The sequence below is a fragment of the Apostichopus japonicus genome, chromosome 16 (assembly GCF_037975245.1).
Source record: "Apostichopus japonicus isolate 1M-3 chromosome 16, ASM3797524v1, whole genome shotgun sequence".
Taxonomy (NCBI): Eukaryota; Metazoa; Echinodermata; class Holothuroidea; order Aspidochirotida; family Stichopodidae; genus Apostichopus; species Apostichopus japonicus.
The window spans coordinates 45,536,289-45,551,285 of NC_092576.1; the positions used below are offsets into that span (position 1 = coordinate 45,536,289).

Consider the following 14,997-nt stretch of genomic DNA (forward strand, 5'->3'; position numbering starts at 1 on the left):
AATCCACGTACCCTAACCTTAACAATACCCCATACAATAGAATTCTTCGGAGGGCGTGGTGATTCTTTAGAAATCACAACCGAGGACCATGCCTATAGAGGCATGTAAGATTGCCACCTCTAGTCAAAGTTTAGTACCTTTTCTTAATGACTAAATGTAAACTTACATTTGCTTCACTATTTACTTCCACTCTACTTTGGGTTACTCCATGAGTTGTTCACAGTGTTGTTGCATCCCTCTCTTGAAGTTAGCTCTGGAGTCATCAGCTGGAAATATGGTGACCACAACAGTGTTGTGGTGGAATCAGCTATTTTGGAAAATCTGCTAAAAGTTTCCCCCATCCTTGCTAGTCACATCCAACTTTAATCCAGATCTCATCAGCGGGAATCAAATATGTCCACTTGAGAAGATTCTAGTCTATTTAAAAGTAAACATAAAAAGTACTTGTTATGGGTCAATTTCAATGAGCAGACATTTAATCACCAGCTCAATTCATAGCTCATAATATTTCCCAAAGTGTCATAACTTATTGCTTTTAATTGTATTAATAGTGGTATTCCAACAGTAGAAAATTTAGTATGATTCTAGGAGATGTTTTTATTTTCTATTTTGTTATTGTTTGTACTATTATATATAGTGGTATTTCTACAGACTCAAATTTGGTAAGAGTCTGTAATAGGTTTCTTTTAAATTGTTTTGTTTAAATGTTATGCATAGTGATATTCTTACAGCAGTAAATTGGGAAAATACCAAAACTTAATGTCAATGCAAAACACTGTTAAAAATAATATACTAACAGAAGTCAGTGCCGAGAAAAAACATTGAACTCCTCAAATTGCAACAATAAAAACATATTAAAAGACAAACCTCCTTGACTCCCATATTAAAAATTTTCCTCTTTAAATATATAATTAATAAATCATATACTAAGAATGATTTAAAATCCCCCTTAGAAAAGCTCATTTTTTTTTTAAACTGGGAGGAGGATTTGGCTCTGGCAGGGGGGGGGGGGGTAGTTTAGGAACTTTGTGGCTAGAAGTTTTGTGAGTCAAACTCCAGAAGTTTACCTCTGGGAAAAAGTCCAGCTCTGGGAAGGGATTGTTTTGCCTTATCATCATGAAGATATTCTCACAGTACCTTTCTAGTCTATGAAGCTGTTGAAAGATCTTTTCTTTCAAGAAATTCACACTAACCCATGGTGTCTTCTTGATGATTGTACCATCTTCCTCATCTTGGTGCTCTGACATTGTTACTGATAATGTCCTGCATTGACCCGATCACATTCACACTGTTTCAGCTACTTATAACAGAAACACAAGCTCCATTAGTGTTTATCTTTACGGGTGAATTAACCGAGTTTTGTAACTGTTGTTGCAGTTTTATATCCAGTAGTGGGTATGAAGGCAGAAGGCATATTAACTGTAATTGTATGCTCAAGTAGATTTGCCGGTTACTCTTTTTGATAATCTTGTTTATTGCTTTAAACAATTGATTGAGGGTTTTTTGCAAGTATTTTTACTTAACTTAAAGGAGGTGACAAATATGTTATACCATCCTAGAGTTAGGACAGGATATGGTTGCTATGGATACCAGACTTGTCAATCTGTAGTTCAAGTTAAGCTATTGTTATTTGGTGATCAATTGATGTTTTTGGTTCTATGCTTTTTTTAATTAAAGATGACGTTTGCAATACAGTTAGTTATAAAATTCTGAGATTTGTGTAAGATTACATACCATTACGATATAATCTGTGAGGTGAATTTTCTGAAGTTTCGTTCTTGGGGGACATTTTGTGTACTTTTGACGACCATAGCAGGAAGAACTTATCAACTGCCGGCACTTAACATTGTATTTAGTTATTCATAATCACCACACCTTTAAGATTCCATTTACATTAATAGTCCTCTTGTTTCAGGATTTCAGGATTGTGTGTTACATGTGTATTGGCTCATCCTAACACAAATGTGAATTTGTATTGTACACACTGGTGCTGTAGTACCTGTATCACAATTCTGTATGTAACCAACTATCACAAGGGAAGCGGCTGTTCACTTGACAAGATACCTCAATAAAACTGAGACCACATGTGCATTCAAACTATTCCCAAGGACTCGATACTGTTGTTTGCGACTGAGTTCAGATGGAAAACCTGAAAAGAAAAGAACAAATAAGTCATGAAAATGTTGATGAATGAATTCCCAAAATTTGGTTTCTTCTTCAACACTGAACTAATACTATGTATATGGAACTTATGCAAACAAGTGTGGAGGATCAATACTATATTTATTTCTGAAGTGTGGTGTCTGTTTCTGGTTGGGAGGAGAAGCTGGGGATGGGCTAGGGGTTGGAGGTTGGACAGGGGGTTGCTGGAATATTGCTCCTGTTTTGACTAATGCATCCTTTCTAAACAATTTCCATAATACCTCCCAGTATTGTAATACCAGTAACATGGCTTGATAAAGGGATAAAGTGCCCATTTTATGTAAGAAATGGCTTGATCTCGTTAAGAATCCCATTCAAATCATAGTCTCCATTTCCATCCACTATAACAATGTTGCAATAGTTGAGACGGAGGGGGCACTTCTGAATATTGAGCTACAGTAATGAAGGCATAAATGAAAATGAAACAATTGATAAAATTGAAAACAGAGACAAAGAGCAAGAAGCGTAATTAGGTACCACCTAGGTGCAAGCAGGATGCAACCTTAGTACCACCTAGGTGTGACCTAGGTGCAACCTCAGTATCATCTAGGTGTGACCTAGATGCAACCTTAGTATCACCTAGGTGTGACCTAGATGCAACCTTAGTATCACCTAGGTGCGACATAGATGCAAACTTGTTGCCTCTTTCATGCATTAATGAAGCGCTAATCTGGCAAAACTAGTTTACATTAAGATCAACCAACAATATCTCCAGTTAAGAAGAAGATAGCATTTTTTTTTTTTTTTTGTAGGTAGAAAATTGATGCCAATTTTTTACCAAAGTAACCATGTTAGAGCTGTCAGGGTTTTATACTTTAATTATTTTTGGGCTGGGCAGGAATTTGTATTGTTTTAGGGTACTTTCCCTTGGCTCTATAAGAAGTCCAGTTTAACCAGTTATCTGTGCCACTCACTTGACAGCCCTCAGCCGCCGAAAGGATGTGAGAGACATCACCACTATACAGGTACGAAACACTATATTTTCCAGAAGTAGCCTTCTTGGATAAATATTGTTCAGTTACTCTGTGATGGCTCAAAGTAAATTAAGCACAAAACATCTCTGTGTGCTTAATTTACAGTCATACCATAGATAGCTATTGTTTACAATCCATGGTGTAATTTAGCAACTATGTGTTCCATTGATAATGACATATACAGTAGCCAATGTTGAGTATTCCTGTACTGTGTACTCTATAGGTTACACTATGACTATATGCTACATGTATATTAGAATTTATCGTTCTGTGGAATCCTTATTAGCTGGTATATGTTCTTTAGCTTCCCGTGGTGACAGTTCTTGTCAGAGATTGACCCTAAATATTTTTGCTATTGTTTGGTGGTATGTATACTATATTTATGAGAGACTTATCATATAGGGTATATATATGGTGTTATATTATTATTTTAGTATTTATGCATCTAGTTGTCTACATGCTAGTAATTAGGTTAAGGCAATTAGCACTTGACTGAGACTTACTGCATGGTGTCCATCATTGACTGACATGTCGGCTAGATGGGAGCTTTATTAATTGTGCTATTTACTGGAAACATATATTTCTTAATGATTCGAGTGTATTTATTGTAGATTTACTTGTCTGTATTTAGTGTTGAGCCCATTGTATGATTATATTGCTATGTAAGTTAGGCCACTCACTTGACAGCCCTCAGCCGTCAATATGATGTCGGAGACATCACCATTATAAATCACTTCATAATTTCTATACAGGTTCTTCGGGTTTGGGTCGGCATGACTCACGTCCTGGTCGTAAGATGCCCCTCCCCACCAGGCAATGATGTGCCCTGATCGGACAGAGGGTCCAGCGGGTCTAGAAAGGGAGTGAATCCCTACCCCCTACCAGTGTCACCACCCAGATAAAGATGAGATTGATTGTTTTAATTGTTTAATATTTCAACAGACTAGTAATCGCCTGTCATTCTTTATTACTTTACCTTTTTTTTCTCTTTCTGTCTTTAACTTATGAATATAGATGACATAGCCACATATGCATGTGTTTACATTGAAACCAACTAGTTGCTGGAGCATTACTACCACTCCATTTTGAACTTTGCAATCTCACGTTCAAGATTTTGCCTAAATCCTACCTGAACATAACTTCAGTTTAACAGATATGACTTTTTACTTACTAAATTCTTTTGGAAAACAGTGAAAGTTGGCAACTCCCCTCGGTGTGAAATATCTCAATCCGAGCTGTTGGAGGCGAAGCAAGGTCACATTCGAGTCAAGTCGGTCTTCAAACGCCCATTGTTTCTAGAAAGTAAAAGTCACTAATCAAAATCAAATAAAGTCACATGATCAAACATGCAGATCAAACTTGAAACTAAGGGAGTGAACACCAATCACATGACTTCAGATTGATCATGTGATTAATTTAAATGTATAGCACAGTAACATCAAAGTGTGTTTACAAATACTGTAACTGCCTCACCATATACCATCATGAAGCCACAGTGCTACTGTTCACAGTATTACAGAGAGAGTTACAGTACAGCTGTTTGTCTGTTATGAGTTTTGACTGTGTCCCATTGTTCCCATACCTCTACAAACATTTTGCTCAGCATCACTTGTTTACACCACATTAGAAAACAATTCACAGATTTAATCTTTTTCTAATTTATCTCCTTGTCTAATCAGCAGGAAACAATCAAGAGAAAACTTCATGTTTTGTGAATATCATTGGAAGAAATTCTCAAACTGTACAATTTACTCTATGTACAAAATAGAGCTGTAGAGTTACACATCTGTGCACTGGTTTACCTATCAATAGCAGTTTATTATGTAATACAAAATAGAGCTGTATTTATACATATGTGCACTGGTTTACCTGTCAATAGCAATGTACTATGTAATACTGCCCTCATTACTCCTTCAAAAAGGTCTGACATGAGGGTGTTGTGGGGGGGGGGGACTGGGGAGAAAGCTTCAGACCCAGTTCTGTGGGTGATATGGGCTGCATGGACTTGCTTTGTCTAATAGAGTAGCTTACTATCCATAAATGGAGCACTGACATGGATATCAATTCCCCTACCTGCATCTGTTCAAAACGATTTTTCTGAATCTATGAGAAAATCTGTAAGGTGTTGATCAAGTTGGTCAGATAAAGGTAAAGATGGCCATTACCGAAGAAGATCCCCCACCCCCTCTTTCCTTAGGTTCCACAATGTCTTTCAAAAGTGTCCAAAGTGTGTCAATTATGCTGACCACAATGAAATTGTTGGAATGTTACCAGAAAACAGAGATTTTACTTGAATTTGGGAGGTTTTTTGTTTGTTAATTATCAAGGTTATGATGCCAATCTGCAGGTATTGTTTCAGAATCTCCAGGCAATGTAGGTGTGTTGGAGACAGTTGGGGGCGCTGTTGGTATGGCAATCTTTATCCTACTGAGTCACTAATGAATTGTGTGCAGTACTTACCGTTAGTGCGTTGTTACGTTGAAGAAAAGAACCAGTACCCTCCACATAGTGTCCATACCTGCAGGGAAAAAAAAAACATATCAAATCAATATGACGAAATAACAATGTGTGCAATGTGATGAAATTATAAAAGGTTGATATTGAATAAATACTGAAATAGTAAGGAACCTTGGTGCATCTCCCTCTTTCATGTAATTGTAACATTTTGTGTTTTACTTGCTACTGAAATCACCCGAGAAGACAAGTTGTTCTGCCCAGTAAAGAATGTTGCTGTGTCCTCTACCCTCCTACCCTTCTTGCAGAGAAACTTGTCTTGTGACTTTTTGCAACATATTCATCCGCAGTTTAATTTACAGTGTATTATTATAGGATAGCTTATATTCATCCGCAGTTTAGTTTACAGTGTATTATTCATAGGATAACTTATATTCATCCGCAGTTTAGTTTACAGTGTATTATTCATAGGATAACTAATATTCATCCGCAGTTTAGTTTACAGTGTATTATTCATAGGATAACTTATATTCATCCGCAGTTTAGTTTACAGTGTATTATTCATAGGATAACTTATATTCATCCGCAGGTGGGTTTGCAGTGTATATTATTCACAGGCTAATGCACGCTCAACCGATGACGAAAGGACGGTCAGATTATAGAATTTTTAAAACTTAGTAGGTTTGGTCAAACTGTTGGCCAAACAAAAGTAGTGGTCAGCTATATACTGTGTATGAGCTAATGAACCAGTTCCTAGGCATGTTGGCCATACTCAAGGAATAAAGATATATCACAATGGGCAGCCACCATGACTTAATTAACCTGTTGTTTGACATGAACTAAATATGAAGACATTTACACATGAAAAATGATACTCCTCCAAACTCACGCCTTCGTAAAACAGCAAGTTCTTTCATCTTCCTCTCGAACGATATCCATCACTCGTCCAAATCTTAACAATGTCTTATCTGGAACGACATAGTCTTCAAAACTTTCTTGTGAAAGTGCCTCTAAATATTCCTTGATATTTCTCTCTTTAGGTGATATCTTATCTTCTGTTTTGCTACCTATGTCCCTCTGAGATTCTAGATTTGATATACTCATTGATTCTGAAGTATTTTGGATATCTGCTTCAGATTTACTCCTATCACTGATATCACTTGTATCTGTCCTTCCTGGTGTACTTTCAACTTCTTGCAAATTATTCTTATCTAAGTTACTATGGCAACAGACATTTTCTGACAGAATCTGGTGATTGAGTAAAGTCTTTTCTTCATTTGTCAAAGTCGTTTCCTTGAACATCAGAGGTTGATGTTTAGCGAGTAAAAAGTAACGAAGTCTTTGATTGGGAACTCCTAAATCTGTCGGCGAAAGTAAGAATTCCTGCAAAGAGAAATGGAATATGACCCAAGACACATAATAAGTAGTATTATCACATTAGGTAGATCAATACCAGGGTGTACAGTAGGCTCAAAATCACAGGGATCTATCATATTAAGGATGAGATCTTATGTCATACTCAGCTGGTACCTGAGATGTCACAAATTACCAAATACACCCAAAATTAAATGTCTTATGTCATACTCAGCTGGTACCTGAGATGTCACAATAAAAGCCAAAATGAAATAAATTTTATATCATACTCAGCTGGTACCTGAGATGTCACAAAATACACCCAAACTTAAATATAATTTATTTCATACTCAGCTGGTACCAGAGCTGTCACAAAATACACCCAAACTTAAATGCCTTATGTCGTACTCAGCTGGTACCTGAGATGTCACAAAATACATACAAAATGAAATATATTTTATGCCATACTCAGCTGGTACCAGAGATGTCACAAAATACATCCAAACTTAAATGTCTTATGCCATACTCAGTTGGTACCAGAGATGTCACAAAATACACCCAAAATGAAATACATTTTATGCCATACTCAGCTGGTACCAGAGATGTCACAATATACACCCAACTTACTGTAAATGCCTTATGCTGTCCTCAGTGGGTACAGGTACCTGAGATGTCACAAAATACACACAAATGAAATATATTTTATGCCATACTCAGCTGGTACCAGAGATGTCACAAAATACAAAATACACCCAAACTTAAATGCCTTATGTTGTACGCAGCTGGTACCAGAGATGTTACAAAATACACCCAAACTTAATGCCTTATGCTGTCCTCAGCTGGTACCTGAGATGTCACAAAATACACACAAAATGAAATATTTTATTTCATACACAGCTGGTACCAGAGATATCACAATTTACAAAATACACCCAAAATTGTTGACAAACATGATAGGCACATGTTTGTAGCTGTTCAGTAACTTTTGATATCATGCATTACACAGCATATCCAACATTATCAAGAAAACCAACACAAATTGATGGGAATAAGTAGGTAAAAATAGGATCGTTTAATTATAGGATGGCTGAAGAGCCTTCACAAAAGTAAAGAAATTTACCTTGTATGAAAAATGACACTTCTTTAAAACATCAACCAACTCATTTCTAAGAGAAGAAAATAAGAGATTAGATTATTTTCTGTATGTGACTCCTCCAGGCATTTTGATTCTCACATTTTGTCCTGTCTAATGCAGAATGGTCAAATTGCAATAATATTTACCTAGAAATCTTTCTCCACACGAATCTTAATATTTGTCATAAAAGCTATAAATTCCATAACTGCTACACAAGATTTGAACAGTCAATTATTCTTGTACTGATGATACTTTATTTAGAGACATGATTATGATTGCAGGAGCAAACTTCACAACTTCAACGCCCCCCCCCCCAAAAAAAAATATTTGAAATTGTAAACATTGTCAAATTGTAGAAGTCAAATGGTGCATAATGAGGCATTATTAGAAGTATTACAGAGTGCATAACTGCATTCCTTTCATTATTAATTATTTAAATTATTAAAGCACGTTTCAAGCCAGGTAAAACACTGTTTAATAGAAAACTGCTCCACCGACTTTACAATCACTTGAGGTCAATGTTTGCTTGTCCTGGAAATTGTCTGATTTGAGAACCAATCTTGTTTAACACTGTTTGTGCAGAGAGCTAGGTCATTGACACAAGAATACAGTGTGAATCCCAACTTTTGTTTAAAGAATTGACACCTGAGGGAATGATATCCATAACATATAGGAGACCCATAGGCCAATATACGGGCATGATACTAAGAGGCAACATAACCCCTTATATTGGCTCATGGGGATAACCCGATTTATTAAAGCTTAAACCTTGCATTGGGTGTCTATCCAATCAACACTTAACACTCATGTTGGATTTGCTAAATATACTTTGAAATTCACTTACCTGGAACAAATAATTACTTTCACTGAATAATACTCAAAGGTAAGGGACAACAGTCTTGTAGGAAAACTAACTTTATTGAAAACGAGGCAAAAAACAAAAAAAAAAGCTCAATTATTTCTAATTTCGACTCCCACCTGGTATCAGAACTTTCAAATCCTTTCACATTTTCTACGAGAATGTATCCAGGCTTCTTGGTCAATCTGGAAAAGAGATACATGGAGGAATAATGAATTCTCATATTTATGATATAATTTAGGAAGAAACAAAATAATTAAGAGTGCACAAATTGGACCTGGTGACACAATTACCTCGAGCCTGACCAACGATCTACACACCCCTGAATGTAACAGATTTAAGCAACTAGTCTAAGATATGTAAGAAACTGGTTGCTTGTGAGGTGGGGGGTAGGGTGGGGGAGGGGGCCTTTTTGAGGGTGCTGCTTTTTTATCTAGTATGCAAAGGTGTAAAGTTCACCTGCTTTATCTTTATATTTCTTTGCAATTGTCTACTTTGCACATTCCTCAACAACTTGCTTGGGACTCTCCCAGTAATCTTCAGTTCACTAGAAACTTCAGCCTTCGTAGCTTGCTAACTTCGTAACTTTGAACTCTCAGTTTTCATGTACCTGTACACTATCTCACTCATGATTTTCAGCCTTCCTCAGTAACTCACTTGGAACTCTTGGCATTCCTGAATAAATCTATCCTCCTAAGTAATTGAATGGACTCTTTGTCAATTTATGTAATAGACTGAAGAATTACCAGAAATCCCCTCATCATCACCTCCTACAGTAATAACTCACTACATAATATGAGTATCTGTAAATTAATCAGGTTTTTCTGCTCCCTTTAGTGACCCACCTGAGATCTCTGAAGTCAATAACATTCCTGAGCAATCCAGTGACAATCTAAACCCTTTAAAATATCTACATCAGAACTCTCAACTTTTCAAAGTTACCCACTCTAGACTTTCAACAGCACATTTTGAAACAGTTATTGGTGTAAACAACAACAACTACTGTTGATAGATTAGATTAAAGTAAACAGAGGCCCTGGAATGGAGAAGAAAACAAGAGAAATTTTAGAATAAATCTTGGTATCTTTAAAAGGTTTAAAATGACCGTAAAATAACTTACTGAGGTAAGGTTTGGAGTAGATAAAGAAAACTGGATGTCCTGGGGTCAGTTTTATCTCCTTTAAGACCAACCCTGAGATATGAAATAAACAAAACAGCTAGTTAAAAGTAAATATATTGTAATGTTTCTGGACAGGAACTTGTTACTTCTTTATTACGATACTTATTATTCCTGTAAGAGTGTGCTCAAGTTAAACTACACTGCTTAAAAGATCTTTCAAAATGTTACAATGTTACTCCATTCATGAAATGTTGTGATTTGTACATACCAAATCATTTACCTCGGCCTAAGTATAAGACACCAATGTGGTTCTCACCATGGTCTGAGTTAACAAAATTTGAAAGATTGTCAGCAACAGTTGTGTCCCACTATTTAGTATTATACTTTTCTATGAGTTAGGTACAGTGACACATGCTCACAGGATAAATTATCTTTCCTTAACCGGTTAAGAAGGTCACCAAACTCACAATTTAAATAGATACTTTGTATTTGGGTTATGACCTTCCATTACTCCAGTCATGTCCTATTATTTCCTTTTACTTCGTCTCAACCACTAACCATTCTAAATACTGTTGAGAGAGTTTCCTGATGCTAATACCTCTCTAAACTGTCCTCCCATATCATGCTTCAGAGCACTCATATTGACAGTACAAGCAGTTCCTAACCTTTATCTCATAGAAACATGATATCCATACTGTTCATACTGACAGTATAAGTGCTCTGAAGCATGATATGACAGTACAGTTTAGAGAAAAAAATAGTCCAAACTGGATGTTAAGTACTGTATAACACCAGAGAGTATCCCTTTAAGATGTAATGCTTTTAGGTACACAAAGTCTAAAGTGTCGTTCTACCTTGATGTGGAAATAGCTACCTAACACTCTTATAGCCAAACATTCTTTACCTTCATTTAGGAGGCATCTAACCAAAAGATATTACACTTTATTAATTACAACCATTTCATTTATGAGTGTGCAGTCTGAGGCAATTTTATTATTTGATCATTACCTTGTAAATGGTTGGCAGGGAGGACTCATTAGAAAAACATCAGCATCCCACTTAATGAAATCCTTTAAGGAAACAGACTAAAATAAAAGATAAAAAATAGAAATTAATTTATAGGAAATATCATCAAAACATGCTGTTAATCATACAATCATTAATATAGATCTGTAATTAACATCTAACTTCAACTTTGTGGTAGACCAGTTCTGGCTCTGACCCATAATCATTGATCAATTTCTTTGAATATAAAAGAAAGTCATCATTTACGACAAGCACAACAAGAGTCAAACATTCAATTGCAGTGTTCCGTTCACGTGGCAAAGTTTTAAGGATTTTTCTGGTCATCCCTCTGACAGCCAGGTATCACATTTTGACTTTCGGAATAGAAAATTTGGTTGACCGAAAAAATGTTTCTAAATAACAGTGACCAAATAACAATGCTGTAGGAGAGATGGGTAGGTTTGATGAATGGAACAGCTATAAAAACACTGTAGGAGAGATGTGTAGGTTTGATGAATAGAACAGCTATATGTACACTGTAGGAGAGATGTGTAGGTTTGATGAATAGAATAGCTATATGTACACTCTAGGAGAGATGTGTAGGTTTGATGAATAGAATAGCTATATGTTCACTGTAGGAAAGATGTGTAGGTTTGATGAATAGAATAGCTATATGTACACTGTAGGAGAGATGTGTAGGTTTGATGAATAGAATAGCTATATGTACACTTTAGGAGAGATGTGTAGGTTTGGTGAATAGAACAGCTATAAAAAACACTGTAGGAGAGATGTTTAGGTTTGATGAATAGAACAGCTATATGTACACTGTAGGAGAGATGTGTAGGTTTGATGAATAGAATAGCTATATGTACACTGTAGGAGAGATGTGTAGGTTTGATGAATAGAACAGCTATAAATAAACTGGGAGAGATGTGTAAGTTTGGTGAATAGAACATCAATATGTTTATTTCAGGGGGGAGATGTGTAGGTTTGGTGAATAGAAAAGCAATTTGTTTATTTCAGCAGAGATGTGTAGGTTGATGAATAGAACAACTATAAATACACTGTGGGAGAGATGTGTAGGTTTGATGAATAGAACAGCAATATATATACTAATTGAGATATGTGTAGGTTTGGTGAATAGAAAAGCAATTTGTTTATTTCAGCAGAGATGTGTAGGTTTGGTGAATAGAACAGCAATATGTACACTGTAGGAGAGATTTGTAGCTTTGATAAATAGAACAGCTCTCATAAAACGGTAGGAGATATGTTTAGGTTTGGTGAACAGAACAGCTCAATATGTACACTGTAGGAGTGGTGGGTAGGTTTGTTGAATAGAAAACCAGATTTGTGGAGATAGCAATCATTTGACATAATCAGGGGTGGTGGGGGGGGGGGAAGGGGTTAGGGATAGTTACGATAGTTATGGTACAATCTGAATTTGATGTAAACCACTAGTTATCAGTCGGACAACATTCAAAGCTGGTTGTTCGATAAGAAATTTGGTCATCTTGGAAGACCATTACAAAATTTGCCCTGCATAAATATTCTCAAAAGAGCTAAAGTTCTATTGGAAAGGATAAGCTGTACCTAATGTTCACCAATTAATCCAATTTTAGTAGTCTTCTCAATGATTTTAAAGATCCTGATTTTATAAACAAGCAATAAATATTAAAAAAAGAAAAATATTTTCCTTGAGTCTGTTTCACAACAAGGAATATTTCATATTTTGTTATACCTCAATTGCCACTCCTAGGCATAAACCGAGCCATCATTTTAAAGCAAAGTAACAAATTAACAGGAACCAAGAGCACATGTATAAGTTGTTAGAAACTTCAAAGAAATGTCATGGAAATGGACCAGCAAGCAGCATGTTCATGTTTGCAATGACAGGTACAGTACAAGGGAGTATATTAACATGTTATTACCAACTACTGAATATTCATAGATGTGAAAGCAATGTAGATATGCTTACTAAAAGCCAAATCAACTATGAGGCTATTTATTGTACAGTTGGAACCACCCCATCAATTCCATGTTCTACCCCCCCCCCCCTCCCCACTCCTCAACAACCTCCCTACAAGGAAAAGCCAACCAGGAAGACAAAACCAATAGCAAGTCAAAATGATCTTTACTAATTGTCAACAACAATGAGACTATTCTATAATTGAAACCACCGTTCTCTCCAACCCCCCCCCCCTCGCTCCCAAAAAAAGGAGAATAAAATATGCCAAAAGATGCCAAAAGAGACAAATAAGTCAACATGTTAGACTGTATTACTGTACCTGTATATTCCGTTGGAGTAGGTTGATATCTGGGAAATTATGTTTGTAAACTTTATTCGCGACCTCGTTGATGTCTACAGCAGCAACCACAGTGGAAGGTATTTCACTGACTGATGAGCAAGACAAAAGTTTTCATGAAAATTCTCATTTTATGCATAACATATATCAACAGGAAAAACTTTGATTTATGTATTCCACAGGTAATTGAAACAGCAGATAACCTACTGTAGGCTTTATGTAAAATCAGCTAGCTTACACAAATTCATTGATGTATTTCTGCTTGCTGGAGACTTAGCCATGTTGGGTATCAATGAATTCACAAGTGTGTGTACTGTATATTGTCTATAATCCTTATTCTTTTATCAACCATTTCCTTGTAGTAGGAATTTAGCATTGCAAGTTGCATTTTAAAGTCAAGCGTATTATCATCATTGTGACTGAAGGCAGAAAGTGCACATTATTCGATTGTAAACAATCAACTTTGTAAATGAATACGATTTATTCAATCAACTAACAAGACACTGTGTCGACTCACAATGACAAACTTACAATTAGAACCCTTCAATGAACATGTACCTTAAAGACTGTGAATCTATTCCCCAATAATGTCTCAACTACAATTCAGTCTATCCAGTGAACCGTCACATTTGAAGACGGTGTATCTACAGTATCTTTCCACGCGAAGCAAATAAGTAGATACATTCTTGTGTAAAATCCATTCCTAAAATGTACGTTTCCGCCATGGTGGAAAGGACCGAAACATATGGCGTTAAGGTATGGCCATATGTACAGTACCTATTGAGGAATGGCACCGGAACCAGTTGGGCATAGGCTAGGGTAACAATAATAATGTTGGACATTGACTCTGACTTTTATCGCATTCTGGCAGGATCCAAACATCGATGAAAACCCTGTAATAGCTATGAATCGTAACCTATAGGCCTTTAATCCTACTAACCTACTTTGTGGAGCATGACTGGCTATTGTAACGGTACACTTTACCCTAACGTTAGGCCAGCTAACGAGGTACAGTACAGTTGGACTACAGTCTAAGGCCTAGCCTAGGCTGAGTCCTAAAGGCTATAGGCCTCGGCCTGGGCTAGTTTCATTAGACCAAGGCATAGGGGCCTTACACTAGCTACAATTACAGTATAAAAAGGCAAGGTAGCCAACTTAATCTTATCATATCAATGTATAAATCTCACGTATCAAGGCGTAATGCATTCCACCAACGCCACTGTAAAATTCGACAACACGAAGTTGCTCAACAGGGGCTGCCATTTTGTTAAAGTAAACGTTGACTGAATTTCAGAGCCTTATTCATCACAGTATTTGGTTTATGAAACATTTGTACGGCGGTGTATATCGTCCATTGTATTGCACTTTATCTACAGCTGGACGACATCGTTCCGTTGACTTACGAACTAAAATCGTCACTTTCCAAGCCCCTCAAGAACCGATAGAAGCTTTTAATCGGATTTATCATACGCAAGTGACGTAGTCAGATGGATAGAGAGGGAAGAAAAGCACCCAGCAGAAATTCTTACGATCGCAAGCAAGTATACACAAATCAGTGTTGGAAATGAATAATAGTACCGTTTTGCATAATT

At 36.4% G+C, this 14,997-nt stretch overlaps 1 protein-coding gene across 11 annotated transcripts in view; it reads right to left on the bottom strand.

The window, feature by feature from the left end:
* Nucleotides 1–14,997, bottom strand: part of LOC139982215 (tRNA (cytosine(38)-C(5))-methyltransferase-like) — a 100,833-nt gene extending 85,836 nt beyond the window's left edge. For 3 of the 11 annotated variants that reach the window (XM_071994840.1, XM_071994838.1, XM_071994839.1), the window contains exons 1-10: nt 14,593–14,990; nt 13,388–13,497; nt 11,106–11,182; nt 10,098–10,169; nt 9,097–9,162; nt 8,104–8,149; nt 6,520–7,013; nt 5,637–5,694; nt 4,348–4,471; nt 2,065–2,149 (exon numbers count right to left, since the gene is read on the bottom strand). In XM_071994840.1, coding sequence (XP_071850941.1) covers nt 2,065–2,149; nt 4,348–4,471; nt 5,637–5,694; nt 6,520–7,013; nt 8,104–8,149; nt 9,097–9,162; nt 10,098–10,169; nt 11,106–11,182; nt 13,388–13,497; nt 14,593–14,668 — 1,208 coding nt within the window. In that variant the 5' untranslated portion in view covers nt 14,669–14,990. Of the gene's footprint in view, nt 1–166; nt 418–1,137; nt 2,150–4,347; nt 4,472–5,636; nt 5,695–6,519; nt 7,014–8,103; nt 8,150–9,096; nt 9,163–10,097; nt 10,170–11,105; nt 11,183–13,387; nt 13,498–14,592 lie in introns of all 11 variants that reach the window. The other 8 variants (XM_071994846.1, XM_071994844.1, XM_071994843.1 and 5 more) reach the window with 6 other exon arrangements.